General features: G+C 45.7%; 3 protein-coding genes across 10 annotated transcripts; all 3 read right to left on the bottom strand.

Annotated features, from left to right (window-relative positions):
* Window positions 1–857: 857 nt before the first annotated feature.
* Window positions 858–2,927, bottom strand: LOC133886765 (cell number regulator 13-like). Of its 5 annotated transcripts, none has more exons than XR_009903422.1 (4): window positions 2,353–2,927; window positions 1,714–2,092; window positions 1,440–1,594; window positions 858–1,352 (listed from the first exon to the last, which is right to left on the bottom strand). XR_009903422.1 is itself a non-coding variant. In XM_062326586.1 (2 exons), exons 1-2 carry the CDS (start codon window positions 2,791–2,793, stop codon window positions 1,856–1,858), a joined length of 678 nt encoding a protein of 225 aa, XP_062182570.1. In that variant the 5' UTR covers window positions 2,794–2,927; the 3' UTR covers window positions 1,432–1,855. The 5 variants fall into 5 exon arrangements, 1 of the variants encoding a protein (XP_062182570.1); XR_009903423.1 differs by having other exon boundaries at window positions 1,440–1,574; XR_009903420.1 differs by having other exon boundaries at window positions 1,440–2,092.
* A 1,311-nt stretch (window positions 2,928–4,238) lies between these two features.
* On the bottom strand, window positions 4,239–11,052 carry LOC133886764 (cysteine-rich receptor-like protein kinase 44). 4 transcript variants are annotated; one of them, XM_062326583.1, is made up of 7 exons: window positions 10,252–10,856; window positions 9,698–9,783; window positions 7,997–8,151; window positions 7,537–7,747; window positions 7,197–7,428; window positions 6,926–7,088; window positions 4,239–4,531 (listed from the first exon to the last, which is right to left on the bottom strand). In XM_062326583.1, the coding sequence occupies exons 1-7, from the start codon at window positions 10,737–10,739 to the stop codon at window positions 4,343–4,345; spliced, it is 1,524 nt and encodes a 507-aa protein (XP_062182567.1). In that variant the 5' UTR covers window positions 10,740–10,856; the 3' UTR covers window positions 4,239–4,342. The 4 variants fall into 4 exon arrangements, with proteins under 4 accessions (XP_062182567.1, XP_062182566.1, XP_062182569.1 ...); XM_062326582.1 differs by having other exon boundaries at window positions 7,197–7,747; window positions 10,252–10,859; XM_062326585.1 differs by lacking the exon at window positions 4,239–4,531 and having other exon boundaries at window positions 6,939–7,077; window positions 7,197–7,747; window positions 10,252–11,052.
* Window positions 11,053–14,432: 3,380 nt separating this feature from the next.
* Window positions 14,433–16,592, bottom strand: LOC133886767 (probable E3 ubiquitin-protein ligase ARI5). The gene has a single exon (XM_062326587.1). The coding sequence runs from the start codon at window positions 16,376–16,378 to the stop codon at window positions 14,588–14,590; it is 1,791 nt and encodes a 596-aa protein (XP_062182571.1). The 5' UTR covers window positions 16,379–16,592; the 3' UTR covers window positions 14,433–14,587.
* Window positions 16,593–17,880: the final 1,288 nt, after the last annotated feature.

Below are 17,880 nucleotides of genomic sequence, written 5' to 3'. Positions count from 1 at the left end.
AGGGTGGAGCCGGCCGTCCAAACCAAGGATCTAGTCTTTGTATATATTCGGATCGCGATTATTAATCACGATCCAAATCAGGGGGCTTTTGGCAAATCCTCCGGGCCGGCGAGATCGCACTGCCGCCGCCACCGCCGGCGGTGGCGGCGGCCTATCTCCGCTATCCGACCGGACTTTGCGTCGTCCTCGTCATGCGACGCCGGAGGCTGTGGACCGTGATGGTTCTGAAGCAGGACGCTTTTCACTTGGGCGGCGAAGAGGGCCAGCGGCGGCGCTACCAGAGGCTCGTTTGTGGAAGCTCCTCGATAGCACCCGCTCGGCCTCCGGCGGGGCTGGTCTCGGATGCCACACCGGGCAAGAATCTGCCACGGTTGCCATGGCAGGTGTCTGTTCAGGTTCTACCTGGATTCCAGAAGCTCTGGAGTTCTATGGCCTGACCAATCCTTTACAATTGGTGGTGAGTTGAGCTTGAGCCCAACTGAGAGTCCTCCATGGCCTCTATGTTCCAGTGATCTGTGACCTGCATCTGCTCTAGTCATGTTGAACTCCATGCCTCATGCCCGTGTGGTCTAATCTAGTTCAAGATAAATTTAATCATGCATTTTTGTGCAGTGAAACTGAAGAGGAAATGGCCGAAATACCGGCTGCAACTTTGAATCTGTCAAATCCTGGAAGTTCTGCCTCACAATTACAATACACAGAAGTGCTACGTATCTTTATATAAAGATAGAAGTTCCGAACAAAATTACACAGTTACCATTAGCAGATCATACTTTTGATCAAAGAACAATCGGGCATGAGGCATTACATTCTGATTTGTGAAAGAGAGAAATGGCAAGCATGGACAAGTTGTATCATCAGAGAAGCATATTGTAATAATGAATTAGACTGTGTGTGCCACATGGTGCAGAGGCCGGAAACAATGTTTCCATTATCTAAAAAAATCAGAGAAGCACCAGGTGTGGCTGTCGACACAGCATCCTGAAAATTGCAGGATTCTGACTAGACTTTACAGCGCCGTAAGGAATATATAGAAAACTGTACAGATCTGAAGAAACTGAGACTCACAATGTACATCAATGGGCATTCGCGATAGCAAGGCAAAAATGACATGGAAACATCTCTGAGGTCTTGACCATTGTTATCTCTGCTACCATAATTTTGGTCGGAACCACGGTTCGCCTATCTTTTCGACGTTTTCATGGTTCAGTTCTTCTCTTGTAAAACTGAAGAGGAAGGATTTTGACAGCAGTAGAGACTCGAGGACAGCAACAAATGCGATCCCAACACCTTACTGTACCAACTCAGTTGAGTGATGCTGCTTTTTTTTTTTTTTTTTTTTTTTGAGAAAGCTGAAGATACACAGAGTGAAAGATTGAATGAGAAGATGAGATTGTTGCAGAATGACAATACTAAATTGAGTTTGTTAAATTTGGAACCTGAAAGATTGAAGCATGTCAAGGGAGCATGACGTATGTGACCTACTCGGCGTTCCTCAGCGGTGGAAGGCTCAAGGACTGGTCTGATTGCGATGGCATCTGCGCCTGCGACCCTGGAACTGGAACTTTGTACTCCTGATGAACCAAAATGTAAGCTGTGGATGCAAACGGATCATCCGAAAACTCGAGCGATAAGAACAGCACCCGAGAGTTGGTCAGGTAGTAATTAACTCCGATATGATCTTCCATGAGGAAAAGGAAATTTTCAACATACCTATTTCGCAAACATGAATGAATGGCTGACTTACAACTGTACTTTCGATCGATTTCACCTGAATTTCACGACTAGTCATCTGACAAAGATGATCAACAATTGCGTACTAGCTAGCTGTTCCCAGAGAAAAAAAGGGTGCTAGCTAGATCATTGTTAATGTGTTAAGTGATAAGATGAGAAAGGAACAAGTCAGTAATGTGTTTCGACTCCTGCAGTGGCACATGAAAAATTCACAGATACATACATCAGTAGACAATACCAGAGGAGGTGTAAACCGTGTGTATACTATACCAAGGCATACTCCCTGAACAATTGCTAAGCAGCATCCATCGCACGAGAGAAACAGGGATGGCACAAAATATGGTCTTACCATAGGTGCCTGAACAAATAACAGATGGCAAAGCATAAGTTTACAAATAAACAATATCAGAAGGTAGAAGGCAGTTTTCACAAATAAACAATATCAGAAGGCAGAAGACAGTAAGTCCAGCAGTAAAAATTGCATCGAACTTTCAGATCTCAACCTTTTATTTTCAGATAACAATGGAAATCTATAGATCCTGACCATATCAGAAAGAACTTTATTTTTTGGGAGGAAGATATCAGAAACAACTAGAACTAGTTGTGAACAGGTAGTACCTGTTGGCAGCACGGATGATGAGCCTTGCTGAGAAGCCTGGCCCATGTGAGCGTGGCGTCGACGTAGCTGACGAGGGGGAAGAGCTGGAGGTAGAAAGCGATCTCACCCTGCACCTCGCGGAGCTCGTCGGCGTGCCGCGTGCCCATGAAGCACCGGTACACGTACCCGCGGCGCTGGCAGGACCGGACGAGCAGGTACGCGCGCCGGAGCGTCTCCTCCAGCTCCTCCACGGGGTCCCTCGTCTCCGGCTGGTGCATCAGCTGCGTGGCCTGAAGCTGCCTGAGCAGGCCGCCGATCATCTCGACCCGCCGGGCGAGCTGGAGGCAGGTCGCCCTGTTCCGCCGCACCGTCCGAGCCGCCTCGGCGATCATGGTGATGAGCCCGTAGGCGTCCACCCCGACCAGCTGCGCGACCGTGGCGACCTGGCCGACCAGAGCCATCTTGCGTTCTATTCCTTCGATGCTTTACTAGGAATGAATGAGCTAGCTAGCTAAATGCAGGAGAAGGCTGTGCGACACTGAGAGCCTTTAAAAAGGCCATGGTTTGGTGTAGTGATAGAGAAGATGAAGACTTTGGCTGCTGTAAAAGAGATGACGCCCTTAGAAAGTTAGAAATGTTTTTAATTTGAACTGTGTGATGCTGACATATTTCAACAAAGCACAAGAAGGCGCCAAAGGTAGAGAAGAGGGTTTCCAGGAAACTTCAAGCTCGTATCATCTAGTGCCAGACTTCACCAATAATTCTTGATTTTTTGAAGCTACTTGAGACTGACATGCCTTGACAGATTCTAAGTTGGACCCAGCATTTTGGCCGATTTCTTCGGTCTTCACTGCACAATAGTGCCAGCCTGACCCTGATCTGTCCAGCAGGGACGTCTTTTTCTCTGGAGCTAGACTAGTTAACCATACAGGCATGGACATTTCAACCAAGCATACACAATTCAGCCGGCGCTGAAGGTTCCAAGAAGCCTCCTATCTTCTCCCTGCTCCGTTTGTCAACAAGGAGATGGTGCAGATCACCCAAGTATTAATAAAACTATATATGCTGGAAATAGATGCCATGAGAGAGACCTCTGACCAGCCTCTAAGTAGGACTTCATCACTCAACTCACCACTACATGCTCTGACCAACTTGCCATGCTCAACCTCCCACTGCTATGCGCCTCTGCAGAACGATATTTTATTGCAACTATCTCTGTGGACTGTACAAGATTAAGATCACATGTTGTTATTGTTGTTGTTGTTATTATTATTATTGTTGTTGTTATACGGGACTCTTGAAAAACATGAGTTGCTTCACGGACGACTATGGACCGCTGCCAGAAGGAGGAGACACGGCTTGCAAGAGGATGACTTATGCGCCCATTGCGATCAGCACTCGGAAACCGTTGATCACTTGCTTCTGCACTGTTACTTTGCACGTGAAATATGGTGGCACGTCCTGGGCGCTCATGCCCCCGATCAGGGATACATCTTGACCTAGTGGAGCGACCTGCGTGGGCACGCGGTTGCTCAACACCGAAAAGGCCTCGACTCCTTGCTGCTTCTCACCAGCTGGCGTTTATGGCGGGTACGCAATGAGGTTGTGTTCAACAAGAGGCGTCTCTCTTCGGATTCGCTGGTGGCACTGATTAAGGAGGAGGCCGAAAACTAGTGCCAAGCCAGCGCAAAAAACCTTCGGACCCTGCTACAACATCTGGAGGCCTTTGGTTATGTGGTTTAGCGCCCCTTTGTGTTTCTGGTTGCCCTTTAGTTGTTTTAATTATTGTATAAGTTCCCCTTCGTATATTTGAATACCTGCCGTATGACAGTCGTTGTACAAGCGACTTTTCGCTATTTCCGTCTTAATACAAAGATGCGCAACTCTCCTGCGTATTCGAGAAAAAAAAAACATGAGTTGCAGCAGCTCATTAGTTGACACTTTGCTTATTACAACAATCACTTTAGGGTTCTTCCAAAATTACAACCAATGTGATTCCAGTAGGCTTATCTATTGTCGCACCACCTTGATGCTGCCAAGCATGGCAACAACTTCCGACATGGTAGGCCGACTATTGGCAAATTTGTGAATGCACAAGAGCGCCACCTTGACACATTCCTTAATCTGAACCCTTTCATGCTTTTTAGCGCCTAACAATGGATCAACAAACTTGTGCAGCTTCTTTTCATACCTGCGTGCCTGAAAGAATTTTCAAGTACGGGTAAAATACCATAATTTTAGCAGTGATTTCAGATTTAAAAAGAAACACCGTTCCCTCCCAGATTTCTTGAAAGGCTCAAATTCTACAGAATGGGAGAGAGGAGATTATGCAGCTGGGACTACCAACTATTACAAGTTTGAGCACAGAAACGATACCACAGACAAACAATTTCTGAGTCATGATCAATCATAGTTCTGCAAGTGTAAACCAGAAATCTCTTTTTTTCTCGAATACGCAGGAGAGCTGCGTATTTTGAATTAAGATGGAAAAGAATAGTCCGGTACAACAGCAGTCGGAGTGAATCCGCTGCCTACAAAGGAATTAGACAGAATAATTACATGATGGAGCAACCATAAATTAGCCAAGCCGCTGAAACCCAAGCTCACATCAGGGAACGCCTACATGCTCTGAGTGCTGCCAGATGTGTTGCACCTGCGTTGCACCACAACCTGATGTCTTCCTTAATGGCATTTATAACAGCTTCCAAAGAGATTTGGCCATTGTCGAACACCAGGCAGTTCCGAGATAACCAGATCCTCCAGCAGACCAACAGTAGGAGAGAGGCAATGCCTTTAGCGCGCGGACCTGCCTCCTGGGCGTAGAGATGATACCCCCAATCGAGGATGGACAGACCCGCAGGAGGGGGGGAGGTGGCCAACAGGTGCCACCATACCTGTCTGGCAAAGGAGCAGTGCAGAAACAAATGATCAATTGTCTCCGCCTCTTGCAAGCAGTGAGCACAAGCATCATTGTTCTGTAAGCCATGCCGGAACCTTCTGACAGCGGTCCAAAGCCTACCATGAAGGGTGAGCCACATGAAGAACTTGACCTTAGGTGGGGCCCAGGCCTTTCGAAGTAGCGTGAAACCCCGGAAGCGAATGCATCCTTCAAACATTCTTCTATAAGCAGAGCACGCCGTGTACAATCCCGATGAGGAACATCTCCAGGTGATCCTATCCTCATCATTAGACAGACGAACAGAGTCAATGCGTGCCCATAGCTGCAGGTACTGGCAAATGGCAGGAATAGAGAGCGGGCCAGTAATATCCCTAATCCACCTACGATTGGGGAGCGCGTCCTGGACCGTTCTGGTATTAGCCACATTCTTAGCAATGCAATCAAACAGCTGAGGGGCTAAAAGTTTGATGGAACTGCCCTCTAACCAAGCATCCGTCCAGAAGCGGGTGAGCCGGCCATTACCCACCTCGAAATATGTCGAGGCGTCGAAAAGCTGAACCACTTCTTTCTCATGAACGATGTGCAGCGGCGTCCACGGCCTGGAGGGATCTATGCGTTGGTACCATAGCCAACGAGCACGCAGCGCCACACCCGCCCGGTGAAGATCCTGGATCCCCAGTCTGCCAAACTCGGCAGGCCTACACACCGTCGCCCAAGCAACAGAGCTGTGGCCACCGGACGAAGCACGATCCCCGGCCCAAAGAAACGCCTGTCTGATTTTGTCGATCTCTCTGATAACCCAAGTCGGCACATTGATAGATATAAGGGTATGAATGGGAGTAGAAGACAGCACCGATTTGACAAGGGTCGCACGCCCCGCCTTGGACATGAACTTAGCCTGCCATAAGGATAATTTGGATGCCACTTTGTCCACAATCGGCTGAAGATGAGCCTTGCGAAGGCGTCCCAACGTGAGAGGAACCCCTAAGTAGGGAATTGGAAATGAAGAAAGGCGGCAGGGGATGTTGTCCTGAATGATGTGCAAGTGGCTTTCATTGCAGCATATTGGAACGGCCTCGCATTTGTTTAGGTTTGTCTTGAGGCCAGAGATGCCTTGGAAGAAGTTTAGGATGGATAAATGTGCTTGTATGTCTCTGGCTGTTGGCGAGATAAATACCACCGCGTCATCCGCATATAGGGAACAACGATGCAAGATGGAGGCATGGCCAGATGTCTCAAACACTCCCGCAACCTCTGCCTTTGCCAGGATCCGAGCCAGGATGTCCATAACGAGGACGAACAGGAAGGGAGAGAGGGAGTCCCCCTGCCTCAAGCCCCTAGCATATCTAATCCGCGGCCCCGGACAACCATTGAGGAGAATCCTAGTTGAGGAAGAAGCCAATAAGCCTTGCATCCACGAGCACCAGGCGGGACCGAAACCCCATGCCCGAAGAACCTCCAACAAGAATGGCCAGTTAACCGAATCAAAAGCTTTGGAAATGAAGTTCAAGGCAACTCATAAAAATATCTAGCTGCACATTTTTCTGGATCATCGTAGAGAGAACTGGCACATTTTATAGTCATGAAAAGGGATCACCATTTATCAATAAAAACTATGTTGCGAATGAAGACACTATTGCTCTTAGATATTTTATGGCATGCCCTTATTGTTATATAAAAAAACAAATACTTACACAATCAGGAAGTCGTAGCCCTAGAGATGTACCCTTGGCCTTCACTTCATAAGACCGAAACAGCTTTCCACATATTATCTCAAGAAGTACGATACCAAAGGCATATACATCTGCCTTCTCCGAAATATTTCCAGTAGCAACATATTCAGGATCTGCATAGCCACTAACAAATGAAGATAGGATCATCATGCCAATGCATGTGGAAACACTTAAAAAAATACAAATCAGAGGGCTAGCTCTAACATAATTGTTGTATCAGATGAGCTCTTACTATGTGCCACAAACAAGCACCTCTGCAGTTGTATTTGGAGCTAACTGAAGAGCCAGACCAAAATCAGAAATTTTAGCGTTCATTTCATGATCCAACAGGATGTTACTTGGCTTTATGTCCCTGTGGACAATGCATATCTGAGAACGCCCATGCAGATAAGCAAGACCATCAGCTATCGCTTTAATTATTTGAAGACGCTTAGACCAATTTAGCAACTTCCTTTTTGTTTCATCTACAAGAAAAACATCCATGCATTTGCAACATAAATCGTTGAGAGTGTACTCGCTGAACAATGAACAGGAAAAAAATGAAAGAAGCTTTAATCTTAATGAAAACTTGCCAGCAATGATAGATGCCAAACTTTTATTTGGCATGTATTCGTAGACAAGCATCTTTTCTCCACCTTGAACACAGTAACCAAGTAGAGAAATTATGTTTTTATGCTGAAGGTTTGGAATGACTTCGATCTCAGTTCTGAACATGTCTGGACCTCGAAATGAAGATGCATCGTGTCTTTTGACAGCAAAGTCAAGACAATTAGGCAGTTTACCCTAGAAAGATTGAATGCCAGTGTTGAAGAACACATCTAAAGATGTACGAGGACACTGGGAAAAAGTTTCAGGTGTAAGCTTATATATACCGCTGGTGTCAGTGACTGGTAACCCAAGAGAACGAATCATTTAGGTTAACTCTTTAACACGAAGCAAGGTGCAACGTGTGAGTAGCCCTGTAGAGGATGCATTCTGCGATATTTTTTTAAGCCCGGTGTTATACTAAAGATTGTCTCGAGAAAACATTACCTTGTAAACATAGCCAAACGCACCAATTCCAATCAAGTTTCTCTCTGATAAATTGTCTGTAGCAGCCAAAATCTGAGAGAAACAAAAATATGATAACTCTGCTCCTTTCCCACCCCCAATGAGATTTGCTAGTTCTCCCATGTCCATGACTTGGCCTGATTCATAAACCCACACCTTGTCACTGATTATAAATTGCAGTGCATATTTGTTTGAAAGAGTGAAAAATATGCAAGTATGGGACAACCACCATCCTCATAGTCAGAAATGACAGGCTACAATACTACTGAACAAGAGCAATGATCCAAAGCTTCCCAGTCTTGTCTAAAATTAGATGCGCATATTCAACGGGATTATAGTGGAACATATGAGGGAAGTTCATACATCAAGGGATTCTTGTTAGCTTTAAGTTTTTCCTATAAATAAAATTGAACAGAATGACAAATAGGAAGAGCCAGTAATTTTTCGTGCCCTGGGAGACCAATTTGCAATGACTATTTTTAGAAGATCATGGTATATTATACTTTTTTTTTTGTCAAAACGGAAAGGCATCAATGTGTGACAAATATTAGGATATGTACATTGTCATATATTGACGTGAGTTGTATTCGTATTTCAGAGTAGGGAGAATTAGCTTAGTGACACCCCACAAGTGTCAGCATGAGCATAATACCACAAATAAGGCATCTGCTAGATAATCCTCCAGTCACAAAAGAGTGTTGTTTTGGATATTGACACGGTCACCAACACACTACTTTGACCACTACTTACTAGTACAAAATATATTTAAAACATAGCAAAGTTGTACTACTATGAAACTACTTTTCAAGACGAATCTAACTATACCATTTTCAGAAGTTCAATCAAAATATTCAAAAAGATATTGGTGATCAAAGTATAAACGTGTTGACTGCACATAATCCAAAACGACACTCTTTTGTGACTGGAGGGAGTATTACATAATACGCTTATGTTAGAAAATGATAGCACCCTTTACTCCTTTATAGAAAGACCAAAGTACCTTTGCAACCCTCCATCTCAGCCAAAGAGGAGGATGCAGATGATGAGGGCAATGAATTTTTTCTTCGAAAGGACGGCATGAGATTTTCCGAGATTTATTAGGAGAGAAAAAGGTTCAGCACAATAAGAAATAAGGCCGATCCACACCGCCCAGTGTGGGAAACAACTAGCTCAATTGGGGGGTGGGGCAACTTGACAGCTCGGGCAATAACCAAAAAATTTTGAACTACCGGGGAGATGCTTCTAGCCTAAATGATAGCAAAAGGTATATGAGGACAATGATAGCATCCCACAATGGTCAGAGGATTATATGAGGTTCAAGCCTACGAGAAAGCAAGAGGTATAACAATGCCATATAGCAGTGGGCTGTGGGTATCATTTATGAGTGTTTATAAATATTTTTTAACGTTAGTAAAACAATTTTTCGTTTAAAGTGCCCCTTCATGCACTAAAATGCAACTTAAAAAGCAGATTATTTTAGCTATTATTGCACAATGTTGTTTCAGCAAACCTGCATCACAACTTTGTTGAAGTTCTTTTTCCCAAACATGTTCTCATCTGCCAATGCTGCAAGTTGCTGACATATATTTACTTTACTCAAAAATTGTAGTTTTTAATTATGAAAAGCAATATATAGCACAGTTAGAAAATACAAGAAATTGTCGAGTAAGTGCATGGGCATACCTTCTGTTTTCTTTTCCTCGGATTCTCGGTGAGGATGAGTTCCCGAATCTTCGAATATAGTTACCTTGAGGTCCTTTGTTCTGAGCCTGATATAGTACCAAATATATAAAAATGATAGGCTGTATGAATAAAATAAATGAAGATTTGGCTGTTGAAAGGCAATATTTTTTCAATTGTGTTTGCGGGTAAGGTGAATGAGTCAACAATTTTGTTCATTGATGTAGTACATAACTAGTATCACACATGGTAACTATGTCGTAAGTAGAGTTTGAATAATCTAATCATCTGCACCAAAATTGTATACCAGGCCAGATACTGCAAAGGCAGTGCATAAATTTGATATAGAGCAATCATGATCCTCAGCTTAGTTAGAGTTTAAGGAGAGGTGTGTTGTTCTACAAATTCTATTTATTTTAGTTACAAGATGTTTGCGCACCATTCAGTGTACCCTTCTAATGAACTGGCAGCGACATGAATCGAATTTGCAGTGGTGTAACTGCACAAGAGAATCCATGAATTTGACATAAAAAAGGGATACCATTGATATAACATACCGATTGTTATAATCCGAATTATGTATTGCGTGTTCAGAAGGTTCTGTGCACAAAGGACTATCTCTGTTCAGAAGCCGCTCCCAGGTACGGGTGGTGTCGACGAAGCTGACGAGGGGGAAGAGCTGGAGGTAGAAGGTGATCTCGTTCTGCACCTCGCAGAGCTGCTCAGCCTGCTTCCCTCCCATAAAGCAGCTGTGCAGGTAGCTGCCCTCCCGACAGGATGCGATGAGCATGTACGCGTGCCGAAGCGTCTCCTCCAGCTGCTCCACCGGGATCCTCGTCTCCGTGTGCTGCATCAGCTGCGTTCTTTCGAGCTGCTGCAGAAGAGCCCCTATCATCCTTGTGCGCCGTGCCAGCAGCTGGCATGTCTCCCGGTTCCTCTTTACTGTCTGTGCGGCCTCCACGATCATCGATATGAGCCCATAAGCATCCACTCCGGCAAGCTGCGCGATGCTGGCCACCTGACCCACGCCATTCCACAGAGCCATGCTATCTGGGATTGGTTTTCTCCCAGGTCTACCTCAAAGACCCGAGAAAGAATAAGAAGCTTATTGAAATGCAACCAGTGTACCCAAAAAGCGGTAATTCCAAAGGTGACCAGTCAGTGCCCACTCATGAAAAACACGGACTTGAAATTTCTAAAGGGCTTCCACCAAGCAAGGTCTTCCGTCTACATGCACCGAAAGTTCCAGTGATGGGATTGGGATGGTCACATCTGAGCTGTTGACTTGACCAATAGGATCAAATTCTGTTGAAAGTAGAAACCGAACTACAGAAAAATCTGGCACCTCCAGAAACACCTTCAGGCCACGCTAGATGCACCACAGCACCGGAAACGACGAGTTTCTTCTCCGTGTAATCTGCCAGCTTGCGGCATCAACTTCTATATACTAAAGTGCATGAAATTCATGAATTCTCAGCCTCTGCTACTGTAGCAGTGAGCCCTGTATATATACATGTATATATATGTATAAATATACATGTATATGTATATACATATGTATATATACATATATACATATATATATGTAATTTTCTTTTTCGGGAAATTCTAGAAAAATGTCAAAATGAATATTAGTTACATTAATAAATCAGTTGAAAAAAACTAAAATGCAAAGAAAAATATCTAAAGCTCAAAAAAAATATGAAATAAATTTTTTTAGGTTAGTATTACTTCCACCTACATGTTAAAAGTATGTGTATGCATAAAAGTACTATTATTTTCTCTATAATTAATTGAATGTGTTTAACATTAATAATTTTATAAATAAATATTTAAATGTACAAAATTTGTAAATCTAATTTTTTAGTCTTCTTTTATCATACTCTACACAGCAAAATAAAAATGAGCCAATCAGACTAGTTTCCACAAACACGTAAAGCTCAGGCCCCAGGCCCCAGGCCCATGGTTCACGTTACCGACCGGAGGTCGGTTACCGAAAAACCGCGGTAACCGCGATTACCGGTCAAAAATTCAAAAAAAATCGGAGAAAATTCATTCGGCAAATTTTAAATTTTTGCGAAAAAATCATGTTTTTGCCCTCTCGGTAACCGAGCGGTTTGGGTCGATTACCGAGCGGTTTGGGTCGGTTACCGAGCGGTTTGGGTCGGTTACCGAGCGATTTTCTCGCATTTTTGATTCGGTCGGTTACCGAGCGGTTTGGCTCGGTAACCGCTCGGTTTTCTCGATTTATCGAGCGGTTTTATCGAATTTCAGCGTAGTTCAACAAAAAACCTAAAAAAGGGTTCAATCTTGTAAAATCAATAACTAATTCATCCGAGCTTCAAATCAAGTGAAACAAATTTTGTTGGCTTCCTTGTAACATGATCTACATGATAAAAGTATTTATACTCATAAAAAAGTTCAAAATTTTCTGTGAGAAATTTTATTTGTTAAACCAAGGTAAATGTATAGTTTACTCTTTGCTAATCCAAAAATCATGAAACTAATTTTGTTAGTTTTCTTACATGATCCTATATCTTTTAAAAATATATGAACTCATGAATTAGTTATTGTAACATGCATGATTGTGTAAATGTGTTGCGACTAGATTAATTCATAACTGACCCATCACACCTTAAAAATTAGTGAAACCACTTTCATTAGCTTATTTATATTATGATTTACGTAGAAAAAATAATAGTAGACATGAAAAAATTAATTACAGTGATGTTTCTTAACATATTCACTTTATGCTTGTGAACTTTGTAAAAATCATAGAGAATTTAATAAAACTCTAAATAAAGTGAAATCAATTTTAAAGGTTCTCTTAAAATACGTTTTATACAAGAAAAATATGTGTTTGCATGTTACACTTTTCCTTAACGTGAGTTAATAATTGAGCCGCACGCTTCAATTTTTTTCATTTTTTTCAAACTTTCTCCCTATAGAATATGATGCAAACGACATTATTTTTGAAATTTTTTTTCACAGAAGTTCTTAGAATTGTGTCTAGTTTTTTTAAAGATTTTTTTTTATTTTTTGTTTAAATTTTTTTATTTTTTCGAATTTTTTGAATTCAAATTTCGGTTACCGAACGGTTTTTGAAATCGGACCGGACCGGGAAGATCGGTAACCGCGATTTTTGAGCGGTTACCGACGGTTTTTTAACCCTGCCCAGGCCCCAGCACTGTCCGAAGGACCATTTCCTCCTCGCAGCATTTCGACAAACACTGTGCTGCGCAGCAACTCCACTGATGCTGACCACTCCCAGCCTCGCTCCCAGCTGATGTGGCAATCAAGAACCGGCTCCGTTCTGGAAGGCTCTCACTGCCTGCAGCATTTCCACAAGCACCTGCCGCGCACTCTCCCTTACGCTGGCGCAGCGCACAGCCGGAGTCCGCTCCAGGCATTCCCTTTCTCCCGACACGCTGCGGCCACGGCGTCTCCGTGACCGTTCCTTGCGCTCTGCCGTTCCTGCGAGCACCTGCGCAGCTGCGCTGCCTTGTTCGCGTTGGCTCTGTCCCGGCTCCGGACAGCAAGAAAGCTTACCTTTTTGTTTTTTCTAATCATATTCTTTTTATTTCGTTTTCTTTTCGATTCTCTTTTTCGTTTTTATTTTTTTTATTTTTTCTTATTTTCAATAGTTTTTTTCGAATCACGGAAGGAAAGGGAAGAGAATCGCATCCTAAAAGGATTTTTTTCTCTTCAACACCCCAACAATTTTCTTCGTGACGAGATTCACAAGATCAGTCCTTTCACAGTGATGGACTCGCCGCGTGCAGCGGCGACGAGTTTCGAAGAATGAAGGAGGCGGACGGCCGGCAGCGGCAGGCCGCTCGGAGCTCCGGTGAGCTATTAGGTACCCCAGGTGTGGGCGGTATTTGAGACACCGACCATGGGATCGCAAGAACGCCGTCTCCCATCTCAAAAAAAAAAAAAAGGAACGCCGTCTCCGCCGCACGCCTTGGGTCGCCCGAGCGCCGCCAAGTTCCGGCCGTCCCCGCATCCCATGTCCTTCCTCATGGAAGCCTCGCTCCCGCCGCCGCCGCCGCTTGCGTCCAGCCGTCCACCACGCATGGGCTCATGTGCGACGGCAAGCTTTGCAGCAAGCAGTGTAGATTCAGAATCCTTCCTGCAGATTTTCCCATGGAATGGTGGATTAATCCTTCTTCCAGATCGAGCTCGCTGGACAGTCCATCAGACGCCAACCCAATCAACAATTCAGCGATCGATCAAAAATAGCATTGCAACATCTGTGCTGCTGCACGCTCAAATCTTCAGTTTGACAATTCATAGTAGCATCGATTGTATATGTTGGCAATTATCAAAAAATACAATTTTGACATGATTCAACTTTACTATGCATTGTTACAGTGCTGAATTATATTCTTGAACAAACAGCGTGATGCTGCTGTTAAGAATTCAATGTGCTTCTTCACTTTACAAGGGAAGAACGTTACTGAACCATGAGAACGTTAAAGGAAAACAAAAAAGAATTGCTTCAAACAAGACAAGAACGTCAAATGCAGATAGACGAAACACGTTACGACGAAGATTATTATTGTAGCAGAGATAACACAAATCAAGATTTCAGAGATGTTGGCATGTCATTCTTGTCTCCACTGCACACTTATATTGTCTCCAATGCCCAATTATATTTATCTTTGAGCTATCCACGTTGCAACTAAATAACTTATTATGTTTCTCGTTTGCCATCGTTATGTCGATAATATATGAATTGTCTCACATGTTATCCTCATAATAGATAACATATTAAGGATTAGTCAATTATTCAGTAGTATATCGTGGGTTTATCCTAAAACAAAAGGCATGGCCTTCAACACATGACATTGTAAGCTATGACATTGAAAGGGGGGAGGAATCCCCTAGCTGCTAGTTCAATGAGTTGAACTCCGGCAGGTCGGTCTCAAACGCTTTCACAAGGTTGTCCAAGAAGATGCGCGCCACAGCGGTGAGGTTCACGACCTTATCCTTGTAGTACTTCAGCAGCTCGCGGGCGATGGAGGCCTCGCCGTCGGCGCAGAAGAGCTCCTTCCTCTCCAGCTCGGCGCAGCAGTGCAGGCGCTCCAGCAGCCGGTTGGCCTGGTTCTTCAGGTCGTCGAACAGGGCGCGCTTGGCCGCGTCGCGCTCCGGGTCCAGGTAGTACCCGTACGCGTGCGCCCACCGCAGCACCCGCCGGCCGTCGGTGATCTGGTGGTACGCCTCGGTCAGGAAATGGAGGTCCTTGGCTCGGATGTCCAGCGCGGCGGCCATCTCCTCGAACCCGGAGTGCTCTAGCTGGTCCATGTCCGCGAGCGCCTTCTGCAGCGACGCGTGGTTGGCCGCCCAGCGCTCGTAGTGGTATAGGTACCTGTCCAGCGACGCCTTGGCCTGCCGCTTCCTCTCCTCCTCCTTGGTCTCGACCTTGCCGCCCGCGTCGGCCTTGTCCAGCTGCGGACGGTAGCCTTCGCAGCTGTAGTGATTTCCATCTCCGGCCGGGTCAAGGCAGATCCAGCAGAACCGGTGGCCGCAGCGGCACCTCATGTGGTTGCACCCGTGGTTCTTCTCGATCGGCTGCTGGCACTTGGGGCAGTGCTTCGTGTTGGCCACCACCCAATTTGCCGTCTCCGAGTCTGAGCTGTTCTTGAGCAGCCAAGCGCGTGCCGTGCCGCAAGACACCGGCCGGTGCGCCTCCTCGCCGCAGCTCCAGCAGAAGCCGTGCTTGCACTCGCAGAACACGTCCTTCGCGTCGCCGGCGCAGCCGAGGAACTCGACGGCGCGGCTGCACCCGGGGCCGGGGCACCACTTGATCCTGCCGCCGCTCTCCTCCACGTACGACCGGAGCGCGAATCGCGCGTACCGGGCCTTGTCGGCGTCCTCGGCCACCTCGCTGACGAGCTCCTGGACGACGGCGGCCGAGCAGCAGGGGTCCGGGCACCGCAGCGACAGGCATCGCGGGCCGTCGTCCACCGCCACACGGATGTACCCGCGCCAGCAATCATCGCAGTAGTAGTGGTAGCACCCCGCTGATCTCATCCGTCCGGCGGAGTAACCATTGAAGCATATGGCGCAGATGAGCCGCCGGCTGTTGAGCGCCGTGGGCACGGGGTCGCCTCCCGCCGGCAGACCGACGGCGTCGCGGACGCGCCGGTCGCCAGAGAACCACTCCTCCTGAACCCGCCCTGCTCTCCACTTTAAGTGCCGCAGCAGGACGGCCGCGAATCCCGACGGGATCGACAGGACCTCAGCGACCTTGGCCGTGTCCGCCTCTTGCCGTGCGCGGACAACATCTTCGGTCAGAACGATGTACCTCTGCTCCTTCTCGCGCGCCGAGCATGAGTCGTCCTTGGTTTCCTCATCTTCTTCATCGTCCCAGTCGTCGTACATATGATCCTCGCTGGTGCCGTCGCCGCTCTCGCCGTTGTGGCCCATAGAGTCGGCGGCAACTCGAAACCTCTTGTTTCGGCCGCTCTCGCCGCCGTCGTTGTCCGTGCAGTCGTCCGCTCCTCGGCATCTTTCGTTGAGGCCGATCTCGCCGTCATCCTCCGTACAGTCGCCAGCAACTCGGCAGCTTTTATTGCGGCCGATCTCGCCATCATCGTCGTCCTCCGTGCAGTCGCCGGCTCCTGGGCATCTCTTGTTGCGACCGATCTCGTCGTTGTCGTCGCTGACGCCTGACGCCATGCCGCGCAGGCTGTTAGTAGCCAGGGCGAGGGATTAGACTAACATGCAGGCCGCTGCGGGAGATCCTGGTCTCTGCGTCGATCTACGCGTCCTGCTACGCGTCAGGTCTTCGTGTTGGCTGCCGAGCGCCGAAGTCAAGTCGTCACGTAAAGCCGCGAAGCTTCTGGCAGCACCGTCGGCAACATATGCGTCACATCGCCTGCGTCACGTCGCCTGATTCCTGTGCTCAGGCCGCACGTCGCGTCCACCATCTTCTGCCGCGTCGGAGGCACGTCACGGGAAGGCAGCTGCAAGGTTTTTCCTCGTGTTATGTCCACTTGTGTAAGGATTGTGTCTACACTAAAGAGATTTGGATGCATATCTCTTCTTAGATGCAATTTTATACCTTGCCAAGGTTTCAAAGCTTCCAATCCATAAATGGATGATGGAGTGCTGCCTCAAAAACAATTCCCAAAAAACGTCGGCGAGATTTCAACTGTGTTGCTATCTCCTTTTGGTGGAATATATGGAAAAAGAGGAATCGCAGAATCTTCCAATTCAAGAAGCTGAAAGCCTTCATGTTAGCACAGAACATCAAGGATCAAATTGCAGAGTTTGCTCTTGCTTCCTCTGCTGCTCTTTAGCTTCGGTGCAGCTCTCCTTGTGGCGTTTTCGAGGTCCAATTGCAGACCCTCTAGGTGGTTGATCCGGTAATTCATTCTTGTAGGGTGTTGTGTTGCAACCCTGTGGTTTTTCGGGTTCTAAGGCCAGTTCATGGCTGTATTTGCCATGAACCTTTTTTCTCCTTCTCTAATAAAATGGCAGAGCTCCTGCCTCCTTTCTAAAATGTTCGGTTTGTGACTGAGCTATATCACATCAGCAACGGTGGAATCCCAGCTCACCGTTTGGTTGGAAGGTAAAGGAGAATAGGATAGAATTATTTTTGTCTTTAAGGATGAGATGATTTTATATGAATCTCTTTTTTATTAAGTTAGAAGTACGAGGACGGATGAGATAAGAATCATCAACTAATTATATTTTTTAATTTTAAACAATAATTATTAATAATATACTAATTAATATGCACTAACGTGTATTAATGTTATTCTTACCATAATCATTACTAATTAACAATAAAATATACTAATTAACCCTAATCATACTCTAATTAGCTCATTAATTACCACTAATTAACACATTAACACTTACAAACTCTAATCTCATAGTAATATATATTAATTAGTAATATAACATACTAATATCACTAATCATTTTACTAATGAGCATGATTAGAAAGGTGGATGGATTCGTCCCACTGTTTTGAAGGGATGACTTCATCCAGTATATTGAGGGAATATTCCTTAGAAGGGATTGTTGACCCCGAACCAAACATCACAAAAGCAGGGATCGCCCTCTCCCATCCCACCTCATTCCTGTACCAATACACACCCATAGAGGCTGTTGCACTTTTGGCAAAATTTTGCTACGCGCACACAGCTATGTACAAGAAAGCCAGCAACTGT

Source organism: Phragmites australis, chromosome 12 (genome assembly GCF_958298935.1).
Source record: "Phragmites australis chromosome 12, lpPhrAust1.1, whole genome shotgun sequence".
Taxonomy (NCBI): domain Eukaryota; kingdom Viridiplantae; phylum Streptophyta; class Magnoliopsida; order Poales; family Poaceae; genus Phragmites; species Phragmites australis.
The sequence above is the reverse complement of the archived record's forward strand: the minus strand, read 5'-3'. Positions and strand labels throughout refer to the sequence as shown.